The sequence below is a fragment of the Odontesthes bonariensis genome, chromosome 15 (genome assembly GCF_027942865.1).
Source record: "Odontesthes bonariensis isolate fOdoBon6 chromosome 15, fOdoBon6.hap1, whole genome shotgun sequence".
NCBI classification, from domain to species: domain Eukaryota; kingdom Metazoa; phylum Chordata; class Actinopteri; order Atheriniformes; family Atherinopsidae; genus Odontesthes; species Odontesthes bonariensis.
The window spans coordinates 21678309-21705468 of NC_134520.1; the positions used below are offsets into that span (position 1 = coordinate 21678309).

The following is a 27160-nucleotide window of genomic DNA, read 5'->3' on the forward strand; positions in this document are numbered from 1 at the left end:
TCCTGACCTGCTACACCCGGCGGCACAGCATCACTATCTCCACCTTCCTTTTATGATGGCTGCCCTCACGTACACGCACTGCTTAGCGTACATCTCAGATGTTGCTTTTTCCTGAGCTACCAGGGCAAATTCCACTAATATTAAAGTGAATGAACTACTTCAGCTGAACCTGTTCTGCATAATCAAAAATGTTCAATATTCTAAGACCGTGTCCATATGCTTTCCTCTTACTAATTTGTTTTCTACCTCACATTTTATGAATAACACCCTGTTTAACGGAAGAAAAAGTTGCCATACATGATCTCCTAAAGCTTTGATATAGTTTGGCTCAAAAATCTGCTGAAAGGCCTTAGCTGAAAAAGAAGAAAGAGAAAAGAAAATACCAGGAGTTATGTGAAATCAAATTAGCCTGTCTGTAATTCTTTCCCCTGCCCACTGCGCTATTCCATAGACCATCATCCTTGACATCGTCTTATGGAAGCTTGTGTTCAGCAGAGACAAACAGGGCAACTTTGGCGTCACCCCTGCTGGCCCGACACCACAGGTTGGGAAAATCTGACACCTTCTTCACTAGCCCTTTCCGTCTCGTGTGTGGTGTTCTTCCTCTCTGTCCTTACTTCTATCTCTAATGTCTCTAACGGAGCACACCTTTCTAATGCTACTGCTTATCAACACATGCATATGAGACCAAAGTCTCATCCTTATCTGTACTCCCTTTCTTGTGCACCTCTGATTCAGGGCTTGATGAGTTAAACTTTTACTCAAAGGCAAGGGTTTTCCTCATTGAGGTCACTGAAACAGAACAGTTCGATGGTCACCGCGGGGCATTTGCAAAGTCCAAATTTAGTTTTTTGTTTTTGCCCTTTTTAAATTTCTCTCCTTAAGTTGATGGTCACACAGCAGAAGGACAAGACATTGAAGCAAGAAGCAGTTTAAGGGCCATGGGGTGAAACTGTGCAAATAATTGCACAATTTATTTTCAAGCCATCTCCCACACAAATGAGAGGCAGCAGGAGAAATGACTAGTTTCCAAGCATAATGGCCTGTAAAGCATCCTCAGCCTTCTTGTTGTGAAATTAAACCTTCATTCTGGTGACTCCACTTACTGTAAGTGCAGAGTTAATGTCTAGTTTCTATATTTTCAGCTAACACTGTGCATTACTTGTTAATTAAGGATATGCTGCCATACAGATTTACACCTTACGCACTGCAGAGGAAATAATATAACTGCAAAAATACATAATTACAACCCCGTTTCCAAAAAAGCTGGGATGCTGTTTAAAAATGGAAATAAGAACAGAAAGCGGTCATTTGAATCATGTTTATTTGAACGTTGTTTTTGTAAATGAAACTCACAAAGGGCCCAGTTACTAAGAATAATGTTGATATTGACAGTGATAACAGTTTTAGTAGGGAAATCTTTAAATGGGTTATGAACCTCCCTAATTGTTGTGTGAATACGGTTCATCGCTGCATCCATAAATGTAGGTCAAAATTGTACTTTAAATTTCGATTCATTTAAGATGCAGAGTTCATTTTGGAAATCAGACACTGCATCCACTGGGCTGAAGTTGAGAAGGACCGCCCAGGCTTTAATTAGTGTCCCTGTTGGTTTTCATTACTGCACATGTCAAAAACAACCAAATCTTTCAACTATTTTCAATCGAAGTGAAATGATTTTCCACTGACTGCATTCTGTTGTTTATTTTTTACACTCAGCATCCAAACTTTCTTTGTAAACAGGGCTGCCTTATCTTGTGTTAGCCTTTGCTATCTTCTGTTGTTTGCGACTCTCACTCCTCTGTCTTCTGTGCCTCCACTTTCCACTCTGAAAGTGTCCGTTTGCTGCGCTTAGCTTTTAGTTTCTCTTTTAGGTCATAGCTATCTGTGGCACTCGGCACTATCAGCGTTTCCCATCGAGGACATTTTGATTCAAATTGAGCCTCACCTTAAATGTCTTTAGAATTGAAGGGTTGGTAAACAAAATACTCCCATTTTCTTCCTTTTTTTTTCTCCAATCTGTGAAGATCTATCGTGGAATCCTTTGTTTGATCTTTGACGCCATGAGCTTGTTTTTAAGGAGTAGGCTCACTGTTTAAACTGTTATCATGCTAAATTTTGTTTTGAATGACTTGCATGCATGAAACGTGCCTGTGTATCACCCAACTGGATCCTCTTTAGTTTTATTATTTGCATGCAACAGATGTAGCAGCATGCAAATGCCTGATTGGTCGTGAAGTTTTAGAAACCCTGACCAAAGTAAGAAAGCACCTCTCCCCTTTGGTCCTTTTTTTTCCTTTTTTTTCTAGTTGTTCTATTAATTGTGTTCACTTTTTACCACCATGGTATTTTCAGGGGGGGATTGACCTGCGAGCATACAAGTGTCTGTCCTGGCTGTGCTGCCCTCGCAAGATGACACCCAAAGCACGCTATATGCATTTGGCCCAGGAGCTCAGTGTGGACCCCGACTGGCCCCCAAAGCCAACTACCACCACTGAGGCCAAGCCCCGCCCAGAAAATGGCTCTACTAATCGAATCATAATCAACTCCTAGCACCCCCATACTCCACAAGCACTGTCAAATCTCCAGCTTTCATACAGGGGTCATGCAAAGGAAGTTTGTTAAGTGGAAAATATTCAAGCTAGTGAAATTCTGTAAAGATGATTGCTAGTTTCAACGGTTTGTACATCCAAAACTACAAAAAGTTTAGGATTACACACAGATACCAAATGAAATAGCATTTTAGCTTTCACAGTACTATTTCTCTGTCTGGCACCCCCCACCCCCCACCCCCACCTCCCCACCAAAGCTCTCAGGTCTCATTTGCTTATGGTTACATCTCATTTAAACACATCCCCTCATTTTTATCTGAAAGAGGTTGTAACGGAGAACCCAAGTACGCTTCAGAGTTACACTCTCGGGCACACGTTCGGTTAGAAAATACGAAGAGGGCATTAATGCCAGAGGTAATTATTTTTTTATGATTGTCAAAAAATGACAAAACTAAGTAATTTGATGGTTTTACCCTCCTGTTAGTCTTTAAGAGAGCACTGAAACGCAACACAAAGAAGCGCAGAAAAAAAAAGAGTTTTGTATTTTTGGCCCTGTCTGACAAAAGATGGGCGAAAAGATTGATAGATTATAAAAGTCTGGAGGACAATGAGGTAAAGAAAAGCGGTTGCACTTTAAAGCAGAGCGATTCTGTTGATGGATGGAATAATGGATAGATGGATCAAACTGCAGTAAAGCTGTCCACTCTGTGTTTCTGAGTGACGTCTCCATCTCTTTGCTGATGTGAGTAATTCAGGTTCGGATTGCTACCGTGTAGTGGTCTTGTACAACTAATATGCATCGAGTCATATTAACGTTTGAGCTTCGCCACCTGGTACGTCCTCAGATAACACAGAGAGCTGGACAAAATGTAGTTTTAACGATGATGGCCGTGGGAACCATAAAATTACCCATCTGAGACCAGCATTCAGTCCGTTGTCGGAGTCTTATCATGTCTGGTGTCAGTGTCTTGTGCAGTTGCACACCCAAGGGAGAAGTGCATCATCACACTTTGAGGTAATCACCAAAATATGCATATCCTGCTGTCTATTAAAGGCATCTAGAAATGAACAGGTTCTGAGAGGGTTGGAAATGGCACCGTTCTTCTGTGAGAAGTCATGTCTTTGTGTTGTGTTTGTTTCTTTTCGTTAGAGCTGATGAAGCCTATTTAAAGTATCTGTAAATCTGATCATGCAGAAAATTCTTTATGTTGTAAGTAGGCTAGGTAGGTCTGGGGAAAGTAGATTTTAAAAGTGGCATGACTTTATCACAAAATGCTCTATCACATCACTAATTATCACAGATTGACAACAATACAAAAGATGGCATTTTCCACTATAATTCATTTAGAATATGAATAGGCGTAAAGTTTAATATACATACTCTATAGCTTACGACTTAAACCGTGAGGTAGACAAATCTACTGGTGCACTTTGATCCCAATCTGTCTCTGTGGCAGAGTCTCTAGAAATAAAAAAAGTATTGTTTTTTTTCTTTTTTCTTTTTTTTTGCCACACTGGATTTGTTGGCCGATTTAATGGAGAATGATGAATATTTCATATATCACCATGAAATTAAGGACAAACATTATTTCCAGAACATAGATTCTAACACTTCTGAATATTATATACATATGTTTAGACATATATTTGTTTTGTTTTTATAACCTGATACCTCCTTAACAAACGACTAAATCCTCATCGACCTTAACAGTAGTGGCATTAATGCTCATATATTATGGGAACACATTAAATGTTATCATGTTATACATCAGCGGGAAGCATCATACGCTTATAGGTCTGGCGGTCACAACTCATTCCTTTGTCTCTATTTCATAAAAGGCAAATTTGGCTTAAACTTTTAGGTTTATCAGAAAATATCTTCTCTCGTGTAATGAACTTCTCCGCACTCATTTGCTTTTGTTGCATTTATTTATACTCGTTTTTCGCATCAATGAGCCACCTGTCGGCAGAAAACACACAAAGACTTGCATGAAGCTAGCTGCCTATCGTCAAGTTCTGAAAACCTGATGATTGTAATTCTAGGAATATTCTTACAAGTCTACAACGTTACTGTCGGACTAAGAAACATTTACATTAACGTCAGTTTGCCCCAGAAACGGCATGCATCAGCAACGGTTAACCACACGCATGGCACTGTATTAATCATAGCATCATACGTCTTTAGAGTCTTTTCAGATTGGCTCCAGAAAGTCATTACTGTTTGAATTTGCTCTTTTCTTTAAAGCAAGATTGCTTCCTGTGGAAGACTTATTAAAAGTGTAATACTGTAGTGATTTAGGACCTGGAATTCTGCATCTCATCTGCTTGGAGCTCTTGGCTTTTCCAGAATATTTATGAAAGATGGACGCTGATAGTAAAGCTGTATTTATGTTTTATCCATATCCTAATTGTGTAGAGCTAAGGGCTATATTTTAAGTGTACTGCTCTTTGGCTTTTAAAGTGAAACTATAACTGTAATCTATCCTTGAACACTCACCCTGAAGAGACTCGCATGACAAAGATCAGCTGCAGAAGTTGTGGTTTGTTTCTTAAAGAAAAAACTGATGGTGGAAATTTGATTAATCTAAAAAGCTTCCACTTTCACTGATACATTGAGCAAACTGTTGTACAGTAGAGGCACCGTTTCATTTGCACTATGAGCCCTTTGAATTGGGAAAACGGCAAACTTACGCGGCAACATTTAAAGCCATCACAGTTGGTGTTAAATGTTGAAATAGCGATTCGAAATGACACGTTACTTTAAAAACAAAGACGACCGCTGACGTTCAAGAGCCTGCTCAGTTGTAACGATTGCATAGCAGCCTGCCTTTCATGAATTTTAAAGTTTTAAATATTTTCTGCCCAGGTTTCAGTCATAGTGTCACTATGTTAAAAAACAAACAAAAAAAATGTCAACCTCAATATTACGCTTCTCATTCTCTAGCAAAATTGGACAAATAAGTTCTTACGTCTGACACTATCATGTATGAGGCGTTATGTTTATCTTCTCCATTGATTATCAATCATTTCATATAGAAAAAAACATAATCATAACAGATTCTTTTATATCATATTAATAATGGCAAGAGTTTAAGGTTCCTCCTTATAAAAAGAGCATCATTGTCTGTCATTTGATAAATGAGTCCTTAAAAGTGCTCAAATGCGATTTAGTTTTCATTGTTGCATTGTGTGTTTTTTTTTTTTTTTTTTTTTCTATTTTGTTGGTTATTTTTGGATTCGGAATAGAAATGTTGACCTGTTGCATCTTTGACATGTACAGTTGACTGACAGAGTGACTCTCTCACAGCGTGATGTCACAATTTATTTCTGTTTGATTTCTACACTGTTCCACGAGGGCATCGTGTTCCAGTGACGCTCCTTATTTTTCTTTTTCGCTAGATACCTACTGAGGCTAATATTGAATGTGCTGTTCTGATTAAATTTTAAGCGATGCAATACTATGATAATTGATTTGATTCCCAAAGACATTTCATCATATTTGGACTGGTTTGAAAATAAGAAAAAATGGGGGGAAAAAAGAAAGAAAAGGTGAAAAACAGAGTAAATGTTAGAATTTTTTTGGTGTATGTTCATATCTGCAACAGATTGGACACATTAGAGGTGGATATTAAGTGGTGTTAATAATATTCGAAGTTAAATCTGTACATAAGAGATGTACATTTCTAGTGTGTGCATAAAATTCTGAAGATTTAGCTATAAAAATGTATTGTTTTTGAATTATCAAAGGGCTGGCGTGTCTTTTTCTACTGTTTTGGTACTGTGTTACAATCAGTTGTCTGCTTTTGATTTTTTTCCTGTCTTTCCGATTTATTTGTACTTTTGCTTTCATGATGGCGTTGTATAATCTTGGTTCTTTATTTGGACATGAATTGTAGGCATTCGTGTCAGATTAAATCAGTCTTTGCAAAGTCTGGCTGACATACTTGGGTAAACAAAACGCAGCCAATGTCTGTTTCAGAGATGGAAATATGGTTGATTTTAAGCACCCTCAACGCAAAAGATTTTCCACTTGGAGTTCCAAATTCTGAGTTACCCATATTTTCATTTCTCTTATGCCACAATGGTTTTTATCCATCAAAGAATCTGACACAAGAAGGGAATTCAGCAACTATAAGTTTGACACCACCACTTGGTACATTCACAATTTGTCTGATTACCCACTGAATGTCTAGTCTGGACAGGATTAAAACTTAGTTTGCCTTCCATGTTAAATGTAATTGGGAGGCAAATGAGCATTGCAGTTCAGCATCAGTGGGCTATTATAGAAATTATTATATTGCTGCTCTGAACAAAACAAGTATGCATCTTCAAGCAGAAAAAAACCAACAACTAAATGATGTGCAACATGTAAATATACTATTGCTTTTCTTCAGTGCTACAAATCTGCCTTTTATTACGACACAGCTTTGTCAAAGCAATGGATTTTTATGAAACCTCTACAGGTACAGCAGACTGTGTATACAGACTGTTCACGGTCTGTATACACACATGTCCTCACATGACGTATTTTAAACAAACTGTTGCATGGCGTTCAGATTGAATCCGCCTCTGGGTAAATGACTCGTGGATGTTGTTTCCTCAGGGAACCGTTTCCTTTTGTAAAGACAAATAAACAAAAGTTGAAAGCCAAACTGAATGCAAAATATACCATTCACCAATCATTGATATTATTAGTACTGTTATAGTCCACCTGCAGTTCAGCTCAGTTTATTTGGTGTGCTTATTTTTCTGCACCTCACCAAGAGGCTCACCTGATGTGTATGTTGTTTTCTTTTTATTGGCAGAGATGTACATTTTTTCTGAAAATTTTTGTACTTTATAATTTATTTTTTATTTATTTTGATTTTCTTTTTCTCTGAGGATTGTATCATAGCTTTATTTTTGATTTATTTTCAATAAATGTTCTTAAAGCAGCCCGCTGCATGTCTTCAAGTCATTTACTTCCATGTGCGTGTAAATGTGATAATGATGCAGGAAAAGCCCCGTAAGAGTGAAACATTGGTCAATACAGGAAGTCTCAAGTTGCCTATATTTCACACACATTCAAGGCATATTGCTGATCGAGTTCACCTGTTCAAAGAGTTTAAGTTTGTGCAGCACCTGTTAAATGTCAAGTGGTCACAAAAAATACACAAGTGTCATAGAAAATACACAAAGTAATGACATGCTGAAGATACCCTGTACTCAAACAGTGATGTGTGACTTTGACATAATCATCACGAGTATAGATAGAAATCCAATAGTTTTTTTCAGCATTGAAGAGCTTTTCAGACTTAATATCAGGTGTATCCAAAGCAGCAACAGGCACACCTAACATTAATAGGCTAACACATCAAGGCATTTTCACAAAGGGATTGGAAAGCAATTTCATCACAGATGCAGCATAAAGGAAGCAAGATTCCAATGGGATGACCGTGAGAGAAATATGGCGATGTATCAAACCTACAATGAAATGTGATGAGGAACAATGGCGTTTTGCTTGTTCTGGAGTTCCACAGGTGCCCTGAAATTACTCCACCCTGAACAAAATGACGTAGCGCTTCATTGTCGTCGATGAGCAACACCCTGTGGGCCAAATGCATCAACGCTTTGAAGACCAATGAATGCTGACTTCAGTCACCCGACCTCAACCACCTCTGAAGATTAATGGTGGCACTTAAAGACTAAGGGAGCCTAGCATTTCTGACCTCACAAGAAAGTCACTGGAACATGGTAGAATTATGAGTGATCAGTTATTGGTTTTAAATACACAATTCAAGTCCATACAACTTGAATGCTGCTGTCAAATAAGACAAGGGGACTGAAAATAATACTCTTTTAGTATAAGTACTCATTTCCAATTTCAGTGGAGCATTCTTGATAAAAATACATGAAGTGTATTGAGTAATTGTCTCAGACTATTGACCTACATACACACTTTGTGTTATCTGAGCCAGGTTAAACATTGGACCTAATGGATCGTCTTCATAAATGGGTCTGGATCATCACGAGTAGCATAAACTCTGTTAGTCTTAAACCACATCTTCACTGCAGTTTGCTCTTACACCCTATGAACCACACCCATTTTATTCAAATTGCACTTATCAGTCGTCTTCTATGTCTCCGGTATGCCTCCAGAGTGGTAAAGTTGTATCATAAAGTGTTGAGCTCTATAACTATTTAGAACTAAACTTTTTATTTATTTACTTACTTGCCTAATAAAAGGACAGGTTAGGGGACCTAGGATTATAATGTTGAGGATGACTCAGATGAAGAGAAAATGCTTTCTCGAGCAAAGTTCCACAAATGTCGCAATACACTGGAATCAATTTACGGAAGCGTTTTCTGTCAGGACTGATTTGGATGTTGTACTGTTCACCGGAAGTGGACTGTCATTCTGGCTGTGTCCTTGTTAGCTAGCATTCTAGTTAGCTGCCATAACAGGCAAGCAAATGTGTACCATTTGGAAAGATGAATTCAACTGTGCCTGAAGAGTGAATTTATAAGAGATTGACGTTGATCCACTGTTAACAGCACCATGTTGCGTGTCGGGAGCAAAGCTGCCTGGTGAGTTTCTATTTGCTGAAGGTAATGGTAACGAAGCTAGTGCTAACTGTAGTGTAAGGAAAGCATAAGTAGCGGGTCCTTATGTCAGTTGAGGACGGCTAGCTTTGTGTAGATATCGTTAGCTGCTGATCTAGAGGGAAAATACACATATTTGGAATATTTATCGTTAAGAGTATGCTTTGTCCGCCCACTTTGTCACTGACATTTTTAACTTTTTAATGCTGTTGGTGTTTCCATTTGTGCTGGTGTGGAGTTTGACGTGACAACTAGCCAGCCAACTGACCGGCTAAGAAGCTAATCCAGATGGTTTGTCAGTGCATTCTTATTAAATCTAGACGTGGTAATCAAGTATTACTTGAAACCAAGCTGACTTGCTCTCAGATTTCTGTAGTAACGTGACTTTTGGTAAATGTTGGTATACGCGCAGGAAAGTGTTTGGTTGAGTGTCATGGATGTCAACCTCTGTTGTTGACATGCAGTGATATCCCAAGCTCAAGCTATGTTCCGTTTTCTTTTCGCTAATGAGTGCCTGCAGTATGTAACTGATGGCTTCACTTTGGTGTGACAGACTGATAGCTGGTTATACATATTGTTTCTGATATTAGTCTTCTTCGTTCTGTTTCCGTCAGAAGGTTAAATCTTCATCCAGTGATAAAGTCGTAGCCCAGAAAATATGAAATCTGCCATATTTGGACAATATGTCAAGTATAAATTTTTAAAAAGATTTTTTAGAAAGCAATGACATGCTAATCCTCTTAAAACCCACATTTATTGGACTTAATGCAATGTAAAGATACCAAGTGTTGAAACTCAGAAAATATTATTGTTTTTGGAAAATGTACGCTCATTGTGATATTGATTGCTGCAACGATTTTTAAAAAAGTTTGAGCCTCTGAATAAAATCACCTCTAAATTAAAACACAAAGCAATTTACAAGCCTTTAGGATGTCAGGAGACCAATTATTGTAGTTTTAATTTTTTTTTTTCAACCATTCTTGATTGACTGTCTGAGGCCTCATTTATTATTATTTTTCATTTTTAAGTATTTGTCTATGGAACCGTCCCATTTTAATCTTTGGTTTGGCGTTACCTTGCTGGAACAAGCAAGGCCTTTCCTGAGAATAAAAAAGCCATGTCCACTAATGAGGGCCTATACCTTTGTGAATGCTGGCTTTTGAACCGTGTGTATTGTTCAGCCTCACATTGGCCCTCATTTATCAAGCCGTCGTAGAAAGCATCGTAGATATGAGCGGAGAACTCGTCGTACGCAGAGGTTCAAGTGAGATTTACAGAACATGCGTACCACACCAATCCCATCGTAAGACCGAGCGGCTGTTGATAAATCCGGTGGCTGAAATCCATCGTAATGATCCTAACCACGCCTTCTACAAAACGGGGCTGAGAGGCCGCACCTCTAGAGTTTGCGACATGGATAGACGAAAGGCGGCAAAGAAACGCTGTCAACGCTGTTGACAGCCGTCCCAGCTGTCAACAGCGTTGGCGATGTAAATCGCAGACCGGACGAGGTATGTATTTTCCCCTACTGTGATGGTCAATAAAATGTGATAAACTCCAGATTAAATAAAATCTAAAATTGAGCGATGTTTTACCTTTTCTCCAGTAAGATCAGGAAGAAGTGGTCCGATATGAAATTGGCCAAAAAAGAAGGTCGCAGCTCTCCGACGCAGCATGTCACAAACGGGAGGAGGGGCGGGGGGGTGGGGGGTGGGGGGGGGGGGGGGTCCAGGTTTGGATTTGAGTGCCTTGGAGGAGAGGGTGGCTGGCGTGATCGGAGCTACGTCCTCATCGGGCGTGCCAGGGAAACTTGACACTGATGCGCCCATGCTAGAGCTCAAGAATGGTAAGAATGACTGCACACCCAAGACGTTTAAATAACACAGTTGCTTTAATTTTCAACACAAATGAGTTTCCTAATCAAACTAATATTTTTCATTCACAGATGAATCCAAAATGGCATCCGGGCAACCTGACCCGCGCGACGAATACGCGGCCCGTCAACATCCGAGGCGTCTGCCTGCCTCTGCCCCCCCCCCCGGTCTGCAGCGTCACACCGGCCAGCCGTGTTAACCACAGAGGTCCTAGAAAGACAAACAGAGATCGTGAAGTGGATGATGGCTTTAACACACACCGTGCAATCTATCGACAGTACATTGAAAGACATAAATGAAACACTGAAGTCACAGAATAAATGCTGAAAGAAATCGTTGTTCTCCTTTCTTTTTTCCTTGAATAACAGAATGCTTACCGAAAGTCAGAATCGCTGAATAAGTTCCTCTGCTCCTGAGCGCTCTTGGCTGTGCAGGCTGGTGGTAGGGATCTCTGGGTGCGGGGTCCTCTGGATGTACATCTGGAAATGGCACTCCGCATGCAATAATAATATTGCATACCTTTTCGGGCGGATAGGGTTCCCCCCACAGCCGAGAGACAGATCCAGCTTTAGGAGCCATATACACCTCTCCACAGGGGTACGCGTGCGCGAATGCGCAGTGTTAAAGCCCCTCTCTTGTTCGGTGTGAGGGTGCACGGTTGATTAATGAGCCATCACTCTCCCAATTACGGAGTTGTACTTGTTTAATTTATTTAATTTGCGTTTATGTTTATATTTATGTGGAAGTCAAATAAAACATGGGCCTTCTTTAAAGTGATAAGTCTGTCATTTTAACCTATTTGTTGCGACTCCTGAGCACGCACTAGTGACGCTGCTGTATTGCAGTCACCGCAAGTCAAAATGGAAAAGTGCGTACACGGCCTCAGACCTGTCGTGGCGATTTCATCTTTCCTGCGTTCACGATGGATTTGATAAATGCCAACCTATGCGCAGAAAAGAACGTACACACGACCTACGCACGTTTTTCGTCTTACGCAAGTTTGATAAATGAGGGCCATTGTGTGTACATTGATATCTCCATAGTATCTAAATGTCTGAAGTACATTATGCACCTGTTTTTTGTCGTTTCACATTAAGAAATATTACCCATATCCAGTTTTGTTTTTTGTTTTTTTTCCCATGCATAGCACAACATGGCAAACCCATCCGCATCTCCACTTTTAAAAGACTCAGCCTCACTTGGACGCTCTTATTATGTCCCTAATAGCTCACTGTTCACCAGATGGTTTCATAGCTTTACACAACTATTCTAATCTTCCTTGCCCCTGTCCCTCTTTTTGACTACAGCTTACCCTCCCTCGTTTTATCACAGCTTTACATTTCTCCCTTATTTCAGCATGGCCTGTAGGAACCTGGTCTCTACCAATATGGGGATAAGATTTCGAGTGCCGCTGCAGAAGCTTCACCCTCTGTCCCGTGCCATCCACCATCGCTACTCGGGAAACGCTAACCCTCAGCGCACTCCTCATCGTACAGCAGCCCGATATTATACCTCTATGTCTCGGTTGCCCATGCGACCTCCAAAGCCCCCTCCGGGTTCAGGTGGCCGTAGCTACCAACAGAAACGCAACTTCTGGGTGGTGCGCCTTGCAACTCGACTACTAAAGCTCAGATACATTTTGCTGGGCTCAGCGGTGGGAGGAGGGTACACCGCTAAGAAGGTCAGTGTCAAGTAGTAATATTTTGTTGTTGCACGCTCTCTTAAGTTAAACTGAATTCTACCTATTTTTCATTTTCTCTCCATCAATGATTACAATGCAGTGATGTGACATTTTAGCTGTGATTGTACACTGATGCTTAGAAGAAATGGGCTAATGATACCAAAAATGTGTTCTTTTATCCTATCCTCAGACCTATGATGAGTGGAAGGATATGCTGCCTGATTTTAGTGAATACAACTGGGTAATTCCTGATTTTGTCTGGGAACTGAGTGAACAAATAGATCTTGGTAAGTGTGTTTTAATTTTAGTTATTAACTGATCATATTTCCAATAAATGTGCTCATTCCCTACATTGACAGCTGTGTCATAAGATACAACTCCTGACTATTAGTCTTCTCCCTTTGACCCCCTATCTAATTTCATTTACAGATAAACTGGCCAAAGCTCTACCAGAGATGGAAGAAATTGCCAAACTGCTCCCTGATTTCGACAAGATAGGAGAGAACTTCACTTTCCTTAAAAGCCTCCTCACCCCTGGTGAGTAAACAAAGTATCAACAGATCCTACATAAAGTTACTGAATATTAAATAAAACAAACATGTAGATATCAGTGTGTCTAGGTCTTTATAGGAATAAGGATTACCTTTTTAAACTAAATGAAACCTGACCTCTACCTTCATACCTTTACCATCATTCAAGTACCGTATGTTTTGGTCTCTTCTACAGCTTAGTGACTTAAGATATACAGAAGTAGCCTGCTTTGTTTTGCTTCTGCTTTGCTATGGCCTCTTGCCTTTGGCTGTGGTTATTATCTGCAAAATTCAAACATTTCATTTTGTGTGCACTGGCTTTTGTAACATGGTGTCACAAAGAGTTGTTATTGCAGATGGTATCAAATGAATGGTGCTGCTGCTGTTCTTGGTGGACTGATACCACATCAGATATGTTCATTATTTCACCACATTCGAAATTGCTTTATGCCGCCTATAATAAGTCATTTTGCCACAGTACAGTTCTGTACACCACATGCAATTGTGTTTGGTCATCTTACTCCAAGATTCTTTTTTCAGAGGCTTTAACCGAAATTTATTCCATCAGTTCACAGCGGAACTGGTGATTTTGGGTCATTTTGGCACATTCGCAAACGGATGAAGTAATACCATCAGATCATTCATTCCACAAATCTCTGGGCATTCAACAACAGGTTTTTAATTAGAGTAAATCCTGATTTGCTGGTAATGACAAAATGATCATTTATAGTCTCATCAAGGGTCTGTTTACATGTTTTCTCATTAACTGACCACTTCACTTGAAGCTCTGGCACAGCAGCAGCTTTTTAATAATTCTCATCATTGAGCCATGTTCCTGCTTTGACCACCATCCCTCTGCCTCTTTCTTTTATGATTTTTATCTTGTGTTATTCTTCCTGTCTCCCCCTTCCCCTCCCCTCCTGTCCTCCTTCACATTCTTTGCAGGTGTGAGTTTGGGTAGTGAAGTCAAAGGAGCCTCTGGTCTGCATCTGTTGTTAGGTGTGTAAACCCCGCATTTAGTAGCGCTGCCCACTCCCCTCTTTTCCTTCTGTCTCTGTGGCCGCCATGCCGTTGGTAGGGTTGAAAAGATTAGTCTCTGAAGGTGGCATTGGTCCATCTGTCCAGGTTGCAGACGAATGCTGCCATCAACAGTGGCCTCGTTCATTGTTTACGCAGATTCTTTACTCAATCGAATGTTTGTAGAAGGTTAAAGCGCCTCATCTTGAACTTAGTGATTTTAGGAGTATTCTGATTTAAGCAGACGTCAGTTTTTATAACTTCTTTGCTGACTTCTGTTTGCTAAGTCAAAATTCTTAAACCTCGAAGGGTTATGATTTTTTTTTTTATTATTCTTATGTGTTGTTCATTTCAAAGCACAAAAGCTTCAAAGAGAGTTCTAAAAGGTTTCTGGAGAGAGTGCTTTGATGCAGGAAGTCGTTGTTTGCCTGTAGTATGCTCCCCCTTTTCCTTTTCTCTTATTTTTTTTTTAACCTGACTGTCTTTGGCTGTATATTTTCCTATCTGTGTGGTTTTTGCCTCCTTTGACTTCCTCCCTTTCTCTCACCTGACCGGTATGGGTTTCTGCTTTCTCTAATTACAGTCTCATTGCTAACCTTTCTCTGCCTTTAGTCATTAACACACAAATGTTTGGAAAATGTACTATGTAGTCATAGAAACAGCAAAGGAGCACCCCTGGTTCTTTGCCTTCGCTCCTAACTTTCTATGTACCTTTTAATGGCTTCGGGAAAGTATTTTCCATTACTGTGAGTGGATTTTTAAACGATATATATCCTGCTTGCCATATATGTTATATTTAGCAGTGTAAACACTTCAGTAAAGACCTGCCTCATTTACAGTTAAAAGCAGGCTTCGATGCTGAGTAATGCCAAAGTAATGATAAGCATTTTCAGTTAAAAACCTTTGGATTTCTAAACCATGAAAATGTGTTAATTTAAGTTTCAGTCAACAGTAAAGACATAAAGAACCTGTAGATGAACCTTTATCGCATGCTTTTGAAGCTAAGAATCCCAGCTGGATTATATTTGTGACACTTTTGGAGATTATATTTTTGGATTACAACATTCTCTGCTCAACTTTATTTGTTGTGACAAAAAATACAATGTAAAGTCAAAAGAAAGCAAGTCCATTGCTTCTGTCAGTAATTCATGGATCATGAAAGAATTTGCTATCCTGACTGGATTGCTTTGTATCTGCCCCTAAGAGGTACATTTAGCCCGTGTAATGGCTTTCATGGGTTTCCTATAAACTCATTTTCAGTGCAAAACTTTTCCAAACATTTGAATTGAATCACAGTGGTGTTTGTTTTGCTTATCGCAGCATGCTTTACTGAAGAATCCTCCGACATGCATCATTTGCTCCTAACCTCATATTATATGGGACATATTTATTCTTTAATGACACTTTGTTTTCGGGTTGTCATGTCTCCGCTGATAGACACTTCAAGTGATCCTGCACTAAAAGCTTCCGATTCTTCAACTTCAGCCTCTCATGATGCCAGTGACAAGCAATACAAAAAGGCAAGTTTATACAAACAGTCGACACGTCTCAGCTTTTTTTTTGCTCTCTGCGCCACAACAATGATGTCATTCAACTCATTTTTTTGGCAGTTTGGCTACTTTTCACCAGGAGAACTGCAGTTATTTGAATGAAAATGTCCTCAATGATACATTTACAGCTCCTGAAGCACCGAACTTCAAAGATCAAGTCATTTTTTTTTCTCCTTAAGTTTCACCCTTATTTAAGAATCATATAAATGCGTGTACTCGCAGGATTTTGAAAACAAGTGAAAAATGAAAAATAATGAGTATTTTGGGGTGAATTTTGATTCAACCAGTTCTCCTAAATGTGAAATATTTCACTTAGGCTGACAGCCAATTGTATAGATAAGCATTTTAGTCAAGGCAATGTTATAGTGGGAAATGTTATTTTCAAATTGGGGAAAAGATTAAATATATGGCCAAATTTGATGTGAGTATTAAATAAGACTTTAATACTAAAAAGTAAGACAAAATGCTTTACCATTGCCTCAACTGTGCCTTACTGCTTATCATGCCTCTTTTTCTCCTGAAGGTGTTGTTCATAGATGCGATCCTTTTCTTTTTAGTTTCATATTATGTATCCATCTCTCACAAAACACTTGATATTCAAATTTTTTTTTTGGTCTCTTTTCTGCCTTGTTCATTTTGTCTTTTCTCCTCAACAGTTTCAGTTTCTCAGTGTTTTTTATGTCTTTTAAATGTTTTTATCACAGTACAACGTTTAAACAAAGGAAATGTAAAGGTGTCGCGTTGAAAATCAAGAAAAAAAAGGTGCTTTTAAATAAACAGCCCTCCCTTCCCTGCTTTTTAGCCTGCAATCATGGTCTCCAACATGTACATGACAACTTACGAGTTGGCGTTTCTCATCAGTTTACTTTCAACTGCCGCTATTCTTACAATTCAACGAGTTAAAATGCAAAAAGAAAGCACAGAATTAGACACCCATGCCATGTTGGGGACCTCTGAACTAAGGCAATTTTCACCTGCTATGTGCTTCGCCTTGAAAGATCAGTATCACATTGCTTGCTTCGCTTGTTGAATCCTCATCTTCGGCATCAACAGGCCAGTTGTTGAGAGCCATCTAACATTGTGTTGCAAAACATTAAAAGATTCTGCTCAGAACTTGAAACTTCTCCTGCAGCCACAGTACAACGTGAGCTTCACTTGTAGTCTGTATGTTACATGTATTGGTGTATGTCATGGTGGGTGAGCGTACGGTCATGAAATCCCCCAAGATGGTGAAGAAAGGCAAGTTGCCACGTGCTAAGAGGCTCTGGTTGTGGCATCAGTTGCCTCTTCTGCCTTCAGTCTGGCAAAGTTTGTGTTTAAGAGATACTGACTTTGTTGGGTTGCACTGATGATGATGATGGCAAGATTACCAAAAAGAAAGATCTTGGTTCTTTCAAACGTAAATCTTGTCAGAAATGACCTTTCCACTTGAATAAGACCAGTGCCAGTTTCCCAGGCCAGGTTTCCTGTGTTGGGATGCAGCATTGGCCTGCATGGCTAACCAGCCCAGTGGCCCGTTGTTGTTTTTTTTTTTTTGTTTTTCTTTTTGTTTTTTTGCTCCTCCTTCCTCTCTCACACTATGACGTACCCCAGCAGGGTCTGCTCGGCGAGCTCATTCTTATTCAGCAGCAGATCCAGCAGCACGAGGAGGAGGTCCGGCGGGCCGCTGCAGCCAATAGTGCGCGTCCCCCACCACCAGAGCCTGCTCCCAGTCCGCCTCCGGACCCCAGCCCCCCTCAACAGAAACGCAAGGTGAAGGTCCCACCCCACTTAGATCCGCCCCATCCCACCAGCGACTCCCAAAACACTGCAGCTAAAACGTAGAGCAAGACTTTATGTTGTAGGACAGTTTGATTTCTGCTTCATCACTGTAGCAGTGGGAGATCTTAACCCGCTGAAGTGACATGATTTTCAGCTGGTGTAAAGTTTTACATGAGAAATCATAGTTTTTAATATTTCAGTAGAATTGATTAAATTATGTGTGAGTTTCGCATTTTGTTAGATGTTCTTTGTTTACTATTATGAGTAAACGAATGCATGTATTTTATGTCTAACCAACATACAGAGATAGGCGAAGCAACTCCAAACGGCCTCAAAATGACCCATGAACAGTATTTCCATTGCTTTGACCACGTGCTAAATGTTTTACATCTAAAGTGATTCATTCCTTCCACATAATAAGAGCAATAAGATCTAAAACTAGAATTTAAATGACATTATTCAACTAACTTTTGACTATTTGTTGGATTGCACATACATTCAACTGTATTTCATTTTATAAGGACTTGTGTCTTGCCCGCTGATTAAAGATATTATGTGGCTTTTAGATATTTTTGTAACTTTTGAAGCTTATTTTTTGTTTGAAAGTAGCACAGATTTAATGGCCTGTCAGTTGACTATTGTCACTTCCCAACAATTCCCCACACATGGCCTACATGTAGTACCCAGTAGTTTCTCTGGCTGCATTAAGATTTGCCTGAGGTCTGTAGAGGGTCATGCATCGACCTTTTAAAGCCTAGTTTCAGAAAAACAGCAACCAGCTGGACTTCACTCGTTCATATAAGTGGCAGGATGATCATCAGCAGTTGTCAGTTCATGTATGGAAGCACAGCATGGAGTTGAGTGCCAACCCGCTGCATGATGTGAGCCGATTTCGAAACTAACTTGAATGAACCTAACTTTAACTAAAGGAAGAAGCCTTAAGGTCTTTGAAAGCAGTTTTGTGTTTTGCTTTTCTAAGTATTTACATTTTGGAACTTTAAATGTTTCTTATTTCTTATGGGCTAGAGTTACATTGAAAGCACAATCCTTGTCCTAGTTTTAGAAACAGTTTTGGGGCTGTAGTTTTGTGTCTGTCAGTTGAATTCCTTTTTATGCTGTCAGTCCCATTTGTTCTTGTATGCTGTTTCCTGCTTTCTGTCCTGTCCTGTACTTTCATCCTGACATGGTGTAACTGTATGAAATCTATCGATAATTACACGGATTTGCCCAGTCATTCAAAAGCATCTTGTACTGACTGAATCATTTTGTGAGTAATTTCAGTCGATCGTTCAGGGCCCAATCTGTGATTCGTGCCTGTTTGGGAATCATTGAGATTCTAAATTTGAGTGATACCAGAATGAGTACTGTCTGCCTGAAATGTTTTGTTTCTCTCTTTATGCATTAACTTGACTTTCTACTCTGGTTCTCTCTGTAATACAGTTTGCATGTACTGAACCTTTGTGGTGCTGGTGGGAGTTTTTTGAAGCTGCACTGTGAGATTAACTGGAAACCCATTACTCTGAGGCAGGACAGAAGCATTAACACTATGTGCTGCTGTTCTTCTTTGTTTCTACTTTGACTTTTAGTCCTCAGACAAGGAAAGGCTGGACCAGCTTCAGGAGGAGTTACTCCGTACTCAGGTACTCTCTCTTACCTTCTTTCTGCTGAAAGCTAAACTGAATTTCTTTGCGGAAAATCTCGTTCAACAATAAGTTTTAGACTTTGTGTCCAATTCATTGTGACAGAATGTCCCTTAAAAATGTTCCATGAATCCTAAAATTGGGAACAGTCACCAGGTTTTCTTTAAAAAAAAAACAAAAAAAAACACAATGTTCAAAAAGTGGGACTGGAGCTGATAGGATACTGATGTTTATGCCCTAGCTAAAATACCAGCGCATGCTAGAGAGACTGGAGAAGGAAAACAAAGAGCTGAGGAAAGTGGTGCTGCAAAAAGATGACAAGGGGATTCATCAAAGGAAAGTGAAGGTGAGTTACGCATTAAAGACCTCGCTGTAAAGCATTTTGATTTGACAACTGTTAACATTGATGTTCATGACGATTGTGTCTTCTTATGCAGAAATCCCTTATTGACCTGTATTCTGAAGTCCTCGACATCCTATCCGACTATGATGCCAACTATAACACCCAGGACCACTTGCCCAGGGTAAGGAGTGAATTTAAGCCCCTTTCACGCATGCACTGCTTTCCATTAATGTACTTGCACCCGAACATGTTGGTGTAATGGGTTTATTAACCCTCCGGAATCCAACAGTTTGCAATATTGGATAAATAACAGATATATAACAGCACTGATCAAAAAATATATTTTGTTTTTGTGGCACAGCTTTTTTTCCAAACAGCGGTGATACTATGGAGAAGGTTGCCTTGGGAAATAAACATCACTTTCTTGTTATATTTGTACAGTTAAACTTTGTAATGTTCAACAAGCTCCAACATGTTGAGAAAAGGACCCTTTCAGCTGCTGCCATCCCTCGCTGTTTTGTTTCATACAACCGCCACAATGAAGCCATTAACGTTATGCATCTCATGTGTGAAAAGGGCTGTAGTTATGTTGCTCATTGAACATAAGGATTAATGTTACTGGATCATTTTTAGGGAACACTGCAATGTTTTGTGAATTAATGTTTAATGGTTAAAGTCGACATTTCAGTTTGTATCACTAAGCAAAGACTTTCTAAACATATAATCTATTCGTTAATCTGATGATATTGAAACCCCGTGTTTCCTTTTCTACTGACCGTACGCCACTGAGTGTTGCTCTCATCTGTCTGCCATCTGTCTTCTTTGATCATCTTTTCATTAATCTATTTGCATCCCATTTCCTTGGTCTCACCCATCTTCTCTTTTGTGTTTCAGGTGGTTGTGGTTGGCGATCAGAGTGCTGGAAAGACCAGTGTGCTGGAGATGATTGCCCAGGCCCGGATCTTCCCCAGGGGCTCGGGAGAAATGATGACACGCTCTCCTGTCAAGGTGAGTTTCGACTAAATGGCTTCCATTTGACAGGACAAATAAAGAGATTTTTCTCGTGTAAATTTACCCAACCCGTTTTTTCAGATTTTTTTTTTATTGAGATGTGGTCATTAAAGACCACAATAAACATTTAGCTCAATCAAAGCAGACAAGGGTTCTATTGACTACCGTGAGCAAAGAGATACTTTAGGATCACACATAAATTCTAGGTTAACCTGGTATTAATGGAATTTTAAAAGATATTCTTTGGACATATAAACTTTGAATCTTCTTGCAGGTCACTTTAAGCGAAGGTCCCCACCACGTCGCCATGTTCAAAGACAGTGGCCGAGAGTTTGACCTCAGTAAGGAAGAAGACGTAAGTCTCTAGACGATGGATGCATCCATCTGATTCGAATTACACCTTTAACCAATTTGCCTCATTACACCATTTTTTGTGGTCTTTCTTCCAATGTGCTCTGCAGCTGGCTGCACTGAGGCATGAGATTGAGCTGAGGATGAGGAAGAGTGTGAAGGAGGGCCAGACGGTCAGCTCCGAGGTTGGACATGGTTTCAGTCACATCTCTGATTAAGCTTTACTTCCTGATTCACTCCTGTTAGGTTTCATGAAATAATGTTTCTTTTTTTCAATGTTAGACCATATCCTTGAGTGTTAAAGGCCCAGGCATCCAGAGGATGGTACTCGTTGACTTACCAGGTGTCATTAGTGTGAGTATATATTGTTGAATTAATAAGGATATGAGTATTTACATAGTTCTTTAAATATTCACTCATGTGTTGGTTTTTTTTTTCCTCCCAGTGCACTATTTTAGTTTTAGGAATACGTTTTGTTTTTTTGCCTAAAACCTTAATGTATCTCTTTTGCAGACGGTAACAGCAGGCATGGCGTCAGATACTAAGGAAACCATCTTCAGCATCAGCAAGGCCTACATGCAAAACCCCAATGCAATCATTCTTTGTATCCAGGGTGAGTCCTGACGGCATTATGCTATCTAACCACATTCATATGAGCAGACAGCAGGGAGATAATCCGTAAGAATACTGCCTTTCGGAACCTCACACACTGAGCAAAGAACATAACCCTGGTCTTTGATTATTTTCACATCTACCCTGACCCTGTTTCTCTTCATCCAGATGGCAGTGTGGATGCAGAGCGGAGCATTGTAACAGACTTGGTCAGCCAGATGGACCCTCAGGGGAAAAGGACCATCTTTGTCCTGACCAAAGTGGACTTGGCTGAGAAGAATCTGGCCAGCCCGAGCAGAGTAAGGGAGCTGGGCTGTCCCAACAGATTATTCAAAAGGGCTCCTTTATATGTAAAGAGTTTACGCTGACTAATAATGGTGGGAATCTGTTAGACAGATATGTCTATAGATTTCATAACCAAAAGTAAATAAACATCCCAGCAGTGCCACTTACACAGTTTGTAAATTTGTTGTTGAAAGCAATTAAATCAATCTTTATTATTGGAATTCCTATTTGAATTGAAGTTGCAGTGATGGAAATGTTCGTGAAGTTGACTTCTATCAGTAATCTTCTACATTTGAACAATTTTTCAGCCTACTAAAGCTATTTGCACCTACTCCACAAGAGGGAGCTCAGTCCTTTTCAGTAAACCTTGTGGTTCTTCTGTAACCAGGTTTCACTGGAGAATTTGAGTCCTTTCTTTAACCTCTTCTATTTCAGATCCAGCAAATAGTGGAAGGCAAGCTGTTTCCCATGAAAGCCCTGGGCTACTTTGCTGTAGTTACAGGAAAAGGTAACACCTATTTCTGAGTTGTCCAGCATGCTGCATTTACTCCCATGCCATTTAATGTTTGACTTTTGAAAATGAATTCTAATGTAAAGGGAGCACCGGTGAAAGCATTGACTCCATCAAAGATTACGAGGAGGACTTTTTCCAGAACTCAAGATTACTGAGGTAAGTTGCATCTATTGCACAACTTTTAATGCTTTCAGAAGTAAATGATTTCATAGTTAAGAATGATTTGTGTGTCACTAGGGATGGTATGCTGAAGGCTCATCAGGTCACCACAAAGAACTTGAGTCTGGCCGTCTCTGACTGTTTCTGGAAGATGGTTCGAGAGTCTGTAGAACAGCAAGCCGATGTCTTTAAAGGTATGACCTCATCTTCAGGACTAACATTAGTACCACAGAGGGCTGATTGGTTTGGATGTCTCGCTATTTATAACTATTTAGTAAATGGTCATGTCCAAACTTACTTGCATTGCGACATCCTTTGATAATGTCAAAAGGAATAGGATTTTAACCGTTAAAAGTAAAGTGAACAGGCAGCTGCTCGACTAGTGACTTTTGAGTCTTCCTCAGCCCACCTTGCCACACTTTTCCACCCCTTCCATCCTGCTTTTCAGCTACAATTAGTCTAGACAATCACAATCCATTGCTAACAGCAGAGGAGATTTATGGCTATGAAACCACAGTTCCCATAGGTCCATTGTGTTATGTATTGATCTATATCCCATCAAATCACGCGCAGCCGGCTTCTATCCTCTGTTCTTGGCGCCAGCACAAGCTCCACAAATCAGCAATTAGACTAATCTCCACTGTGGATAGGGAGTTGAGGAAAAAGGCTGCAACCTTGGTGTGTTTGTGTATTATCTCTCTTTTTGTGTGCATATGTAAGAGCTAAAACTGACTTTTGATAAAGAATGTGTTATTGGAACCATTGCTTCACCTCCTGAGGGACCAGTTAAGAGAGTAAGTGTGGAAAGTGTCCGCAGCCACAGTTATTAAATGATGGAGACCATTAGCAAACTGAGAGCAAGCTTTATATCACCTGGAGAAAACGCAGCAGGCTAGTTGTCTTTGATCGTTGCCTGTAGTTTATGGTAAATGATCTTTTGATGCTTAACATAAAAGATGAGAGAGCAATGAGACACGTTTGAGATCAGTTTTTATCCAACAATGACAGTTTCTTCCATTCATTTAGAATTTGTCCAGTGAGACAAATGTATAATTGAGGATTGTTCCCAATAAGTTTGAAGACGAATCAAATGTTCTTCACGGCCTCTTCTTTCTGCAGCATCACGGTTCAACCTGGAGACAGAATGGAAGAACAACTACCCTCGTCTGAGAGAACTGGACAGGGTAAGAACATGCACAACTAGTCATAAAGATTCTTAATGGCAATTAAATAAGGATTTGATAGAAACCTACTTCTTGAAAGACAAAGAAATTATATTATTTAACATTCTTGAATGATAATTAATGTAAAGGAGGAAAGCAGTCATTGAGATTAAAGCTAAAGGTAATTTCTGAAACGTCTGAACTGTTGCATGTCAGAAATTGCTTCCAAATGCATTTAGTATTGACGGAGGTACCACAGCATTATTATAACATTATTTTGTCTGTTTACAGAATGAACTTTTCGAAAAGGCCAAAAATGAAATTTTGGATGAAGTCATTAGTTTGAGTCAAGTGACCCCACAGCACTGGTAAGTTGATGATCATGAAATATGAGGGCTTTATAACTGCATTTTCTGTCACTGCAGTTTTGCTGTTGTTAGTGTTTCTTTTGTTGAATGTTGTTCTTAATGAGATGCCTCCTTAAGGGGACTCCACAGTCTAAAGATGTGCGTGTGTGCTTTACCTGCTGGCTGGTATATCACACGTTTGCTCCCACTCAACCACGCATGAGTGCAAAGCTCTTTTTTAAAACAAACTCCTGATCTTTGTTATTGTGCATTTATCTGACCGAGACCGTATAGTTATACCTCACCCACACTGCGAAAAAAAACTTTGCTTAAATTAGATGTATTTATGGTTTTGTGGCCATCCCCTGTGTGCGTGCCTTCAACTTTCCCAGATCAATAGTCTGATGAATGGCCCATGGACAGGAGCAGGGGTGGCCCTGTTAGCCAGCCAGCCAACACTATTGGAGAAAGTGTTTATTGACAGTGAGGAGAGCCAGCTTGAACAAAAGGGGGCAAAATGAAATATGAGCGTGTGTTTATGATAAATGAGAGAGGTGTGGTATGAGAGGGACCTGAGGCTCAGGGGGGACGCAAGGTTTTGTTCCAAAGTCCCACTGAGAGTGGTGACTCTGTTACCTGCTAAAAGGGTTATAGTAGAGTTATTTTGGCATTTACTATCAAGTGCAGTAGCAGTACTTCGGATGACAAAAGTAAAAGCGTGTCAGCCAAGAACAGTCCCCTCCACAGCCATTGTTTTTCCGTCTCAGCGGATCACTTAACTGAGCTCTGTTGGACACCTAAAGAAATCTTTTTTTCAGATTTATTGGATCCATTTCACTAACACAAGTTGACAACCCAAATCTTGAAGATCTTCTTAATAGGTATCTGAGTTAAGGTTAGGTTGGAGCTCTTTTTAAAGTGTTAGTGGGAAAACTAAGATTGGAGCGGCTGGTTGTGGAGTGCAGTACAAATCAACAAACAGCTTTTTTTATTTTTTTTATTTCCCCTCACAGGGAGTCTATTCTGCAGAAGAAGCTGTGGGAACGCGTTTCCACCCATGTTATTGAAAACATCTACCTCCCTGCTGCCCAAACGATGGACTCTGGCACCTTTAACACCACTGTAGACATCAAGCTCAAGCAGTGGACAGACAAGCAGCTTCCACACAAAGCACTTGAGGTAAAAAATAAATAAATAAATATATATTTTTTTACAACCACTACTATCATAATTTAGTTTGTTAAGATAAGAAGGTAATAACTACATGAAATATTTTTTCAGTTTATTTTTTAACTTGAGCTAATTGGAGGGCATTTTGTAATTTAATAGTAAATTAGATTAGAAATGTATTTATTTATTTCCAAACTTCAAAATTTTGCATTTAATTTAGCCATTTATGACTGGCACAGCTCTCTTGAATGAACTTATGTCAACAGTTAAATTCAGTGCTCCCCTTTGCTCTATTACCTTGGTAATAATTTGCCCTCTTCAGATTGCCTGGGAGACTTTGCAGGAGGAGTTTGCGCGCTTCATGGCTGAGTACAAAGGCAAAGACCAAGATGACATATTTGACAAGCTGAAGGAGGCTGTGAAGGATGAGAGCATCAAGAGGCACAAGTGGAATGAGAGGGCAATGGACAGCCTGGTAAACACAGAAAATCCACTCATCCTTTGTGCAAGGATGCGGAGAGCACAGACACATTTGTTGATTTGATTTCTCACATAGGAAACAATTTACTGACAATCTGCATCACACACAAAGAAACTAGTCTTGCTAACTTGATGCGAAAAGGTTTTTACTCTGCAATCAGTGCAATCACATTGCAACCTAACCGTGGATGTAATTGCTCTACTTAACTCTGTGTATGTTAGAGGGTGATCCAGCACAATGCCCTAGAAGACCGTTCCATCACAGACAAACCTCAATGGGATGCAGCAATCCAGTTCATGGAGGAAACCTTGCAGTCACGCCTGAAAGACAGTAGGTTCACTGTTCGCTGGCTGCTTCTTATCTGTGATTTTAAAGTTACTTTACAATTAATACCGCTTAGCAGATGTTCAGATCAGTTGGAGTATTTTTTTTTTATTAAAAAAACATAAACATTTTATGGTCCGAACACAATGCTCCATCCAGACTTTGCAGTCACATAACTGTCCTAACCACTTGTGATATGCTAATGGTGGCTGATTGACAAATTTCTCTCGTCAATGTTTTAATCTTTTACCCACTGCTTCTCCTTTAGCTGAATCAGTAATCAGAGACATGGTTGGTCCAGACTGGAAGCAGAGGTGGCTCAACTGGAAGAACCGTACACCTGATCAGGTCAGAGTCGCAGTGTTTCCTCCGAAGTCATCACCACGACTGTGGTGATTGGCGTATACATAATTTTATGTTTATGAATGTTCAGAGATTGTGTTATATTGGTTATAGAAAAACAAAATAGGATACCGTATTTAATATTGAATGAATCACTTAAACAGCCAGTATATATACAAACGGAATAAGTATGGATATTTACATTGTATCTACAGTGTCCCACTGATTGTACATGGAGATATGCACATGATGGGGATGAAACTGCACATTGTCCCGTTTTTAACGTGTAAGCTTTACATGTAGCCTTTGGTCTACTGAGAACAGTGCTAACAGCAGCAGGGAGGAATGACCTGCAATACCACTCCTTCAGACATTTTGGATGTTTCAGTCTGCTGCTGAAGGAGCTACCCAATGACAGTCCGCTCTCGCTTCTCTCTGACCCGGTAGCACATTCGTAATGAAACAAAAAATGAGCTGGAGCGCTTGCTGAAGCTGCTCGATGACCACACCGCTTACTTGGCCAATGATGAGGTCACCACAGTCAGGAAGAACCTGGAGGGACGAGGGGTAGAAGTCGATCCAGTACTGGTGAGATCGGGAGTCCTGTGGGATTATTGTGCAAATCTTTGTTTCCCATTTTAGTTATTTGTTGCTTGTTAAATTCACTGTGAATTCTAAGAGCCAATTCTTTTCCCATTCTGTTTCTATGAACTGCTAAACTTCTGAAATTCTTCATACCTGGACAGATTAAGGACACGTGGCATCAGCTGTATCGCCGGCACTTCTTACAGAAAGCACTGTCCCACTGCAACCTCTGCAAGAGGGGTTTCTATTACTATCAAAGACACTTTGTTGATTCCGAGGTATGTGC

At 39.9% G+C, this 27160-nt stretch overlaps 2 protein-coding genes across 6 annotated transcripts in view; both read left to right on the top strand.

The window, feature by feature from the left end:
• Positions 1-7486, top strand: part of atp13a3 (ATPase 13A3) — a 36749-nt gene extending 29263 nt beyond the window's left edge. Inside the window, exons 33-34 of one of the 2 annotated variants that reach the window (XM_075485516.1) lie at positions 452-544; positions 2356-7486. In XM_075485516.1, the coding sequence (XP_075341631.1) occupies positions 452-544; positions 2356-2553 (291 nt within the window). In that variant the 3' untranslated portion in view covers positions 2554-7486. The remainder of the gene's footprint in view (positions 1-451; positions 545-2355) is intronic. The other variant, XM_075485517.1, reaches the window with a different exon arrangement.
• A 1442-nt stretch (positions 7487-8928) lies between these two features.
• opa1 (OPA1 mitochondrial dynamin like GTPase) overlaps positions 8929-27160 on the top strand; it is a 34680-nt gene continuing 16448 nt past the window's right edge. Inside the window, exons 1-27 of one of the 4 annotated variants that reach the window (XM_075485518.1) lie at positions 8929-9119; positions 12365-12689; positions 12880-12976; positions 13119-13226; positions 14165-14218; positions 15674-15756; positions 17383-17538; positions 19134-19187; positions 19429-19533; positions 19625-19711; positions 20425-20538; positions 20816-20896; positions 21003-21077; positions 21175-21246; positions 21406-21505; positions 21673-21803; positions 22225-22297; positions 22387-22459; positions 22541-22656; positions 23582-23646; positions 23917-23993; positions 24986-25151; positions 25465-25617; positions 25845-25953; positions 26216-26295; positions 26737-26877; positions 27036-27152. In XM_075485518.1, coding sequence (XP_075341633.1) covers positions 9091-9119; positions 12365-12689; positions 12880-12976; positions 13119-13226; positions 14165-14218; positions 15674-15756; positions 17383-17538; positions 19134-19187; positions 19429-19533; positions 19625-19711; positions 20425-20538; positions 20816-20896; positions 21003-21077; positions 21175-21246; positions 21406-21505; positions 21673-21803; positions 22225-22297; positions 22387-22459; positions 22541-22656; positions 23582-23646; positions 23917-23993; positions 24986-25151; positions 25465-25617; positions 25845-25953; positions 26216-26295; positions 26737-26877; positions 27036-27152 — 2841 coding nt within the window. In that variant the 5' untranslated portion in view covers positions 8929-9090. The remainder of the gene's footprint in view (positions 9120-12364; positions 12690-12879; positions 12977-13118; positions 13227-14164; positions 14219-15673; positions 15757-17382; positions 17539-19133; positions 19188-19428; positions 19534-19624; positions 19712-20424; positions 20539-20815; positions 20897-21002; positions 21078-21174; positions 21247-21405; positions 21506-21672; positions 21804-22224; positions 22298-22386; positions 22460-22540; positions 22657-23581; positions 23647-23916; positions 23994-24985; positions 25152-25464; positions 25618-25844; positions 25954-26215; positions 26296-26736; positions 26878-27035; positions 27153-27160) is intronic. The other 3 variants (XM_075485520.1, XM_075485519.1, XM_075485521.1) reach the window with 3 other exon arrangements.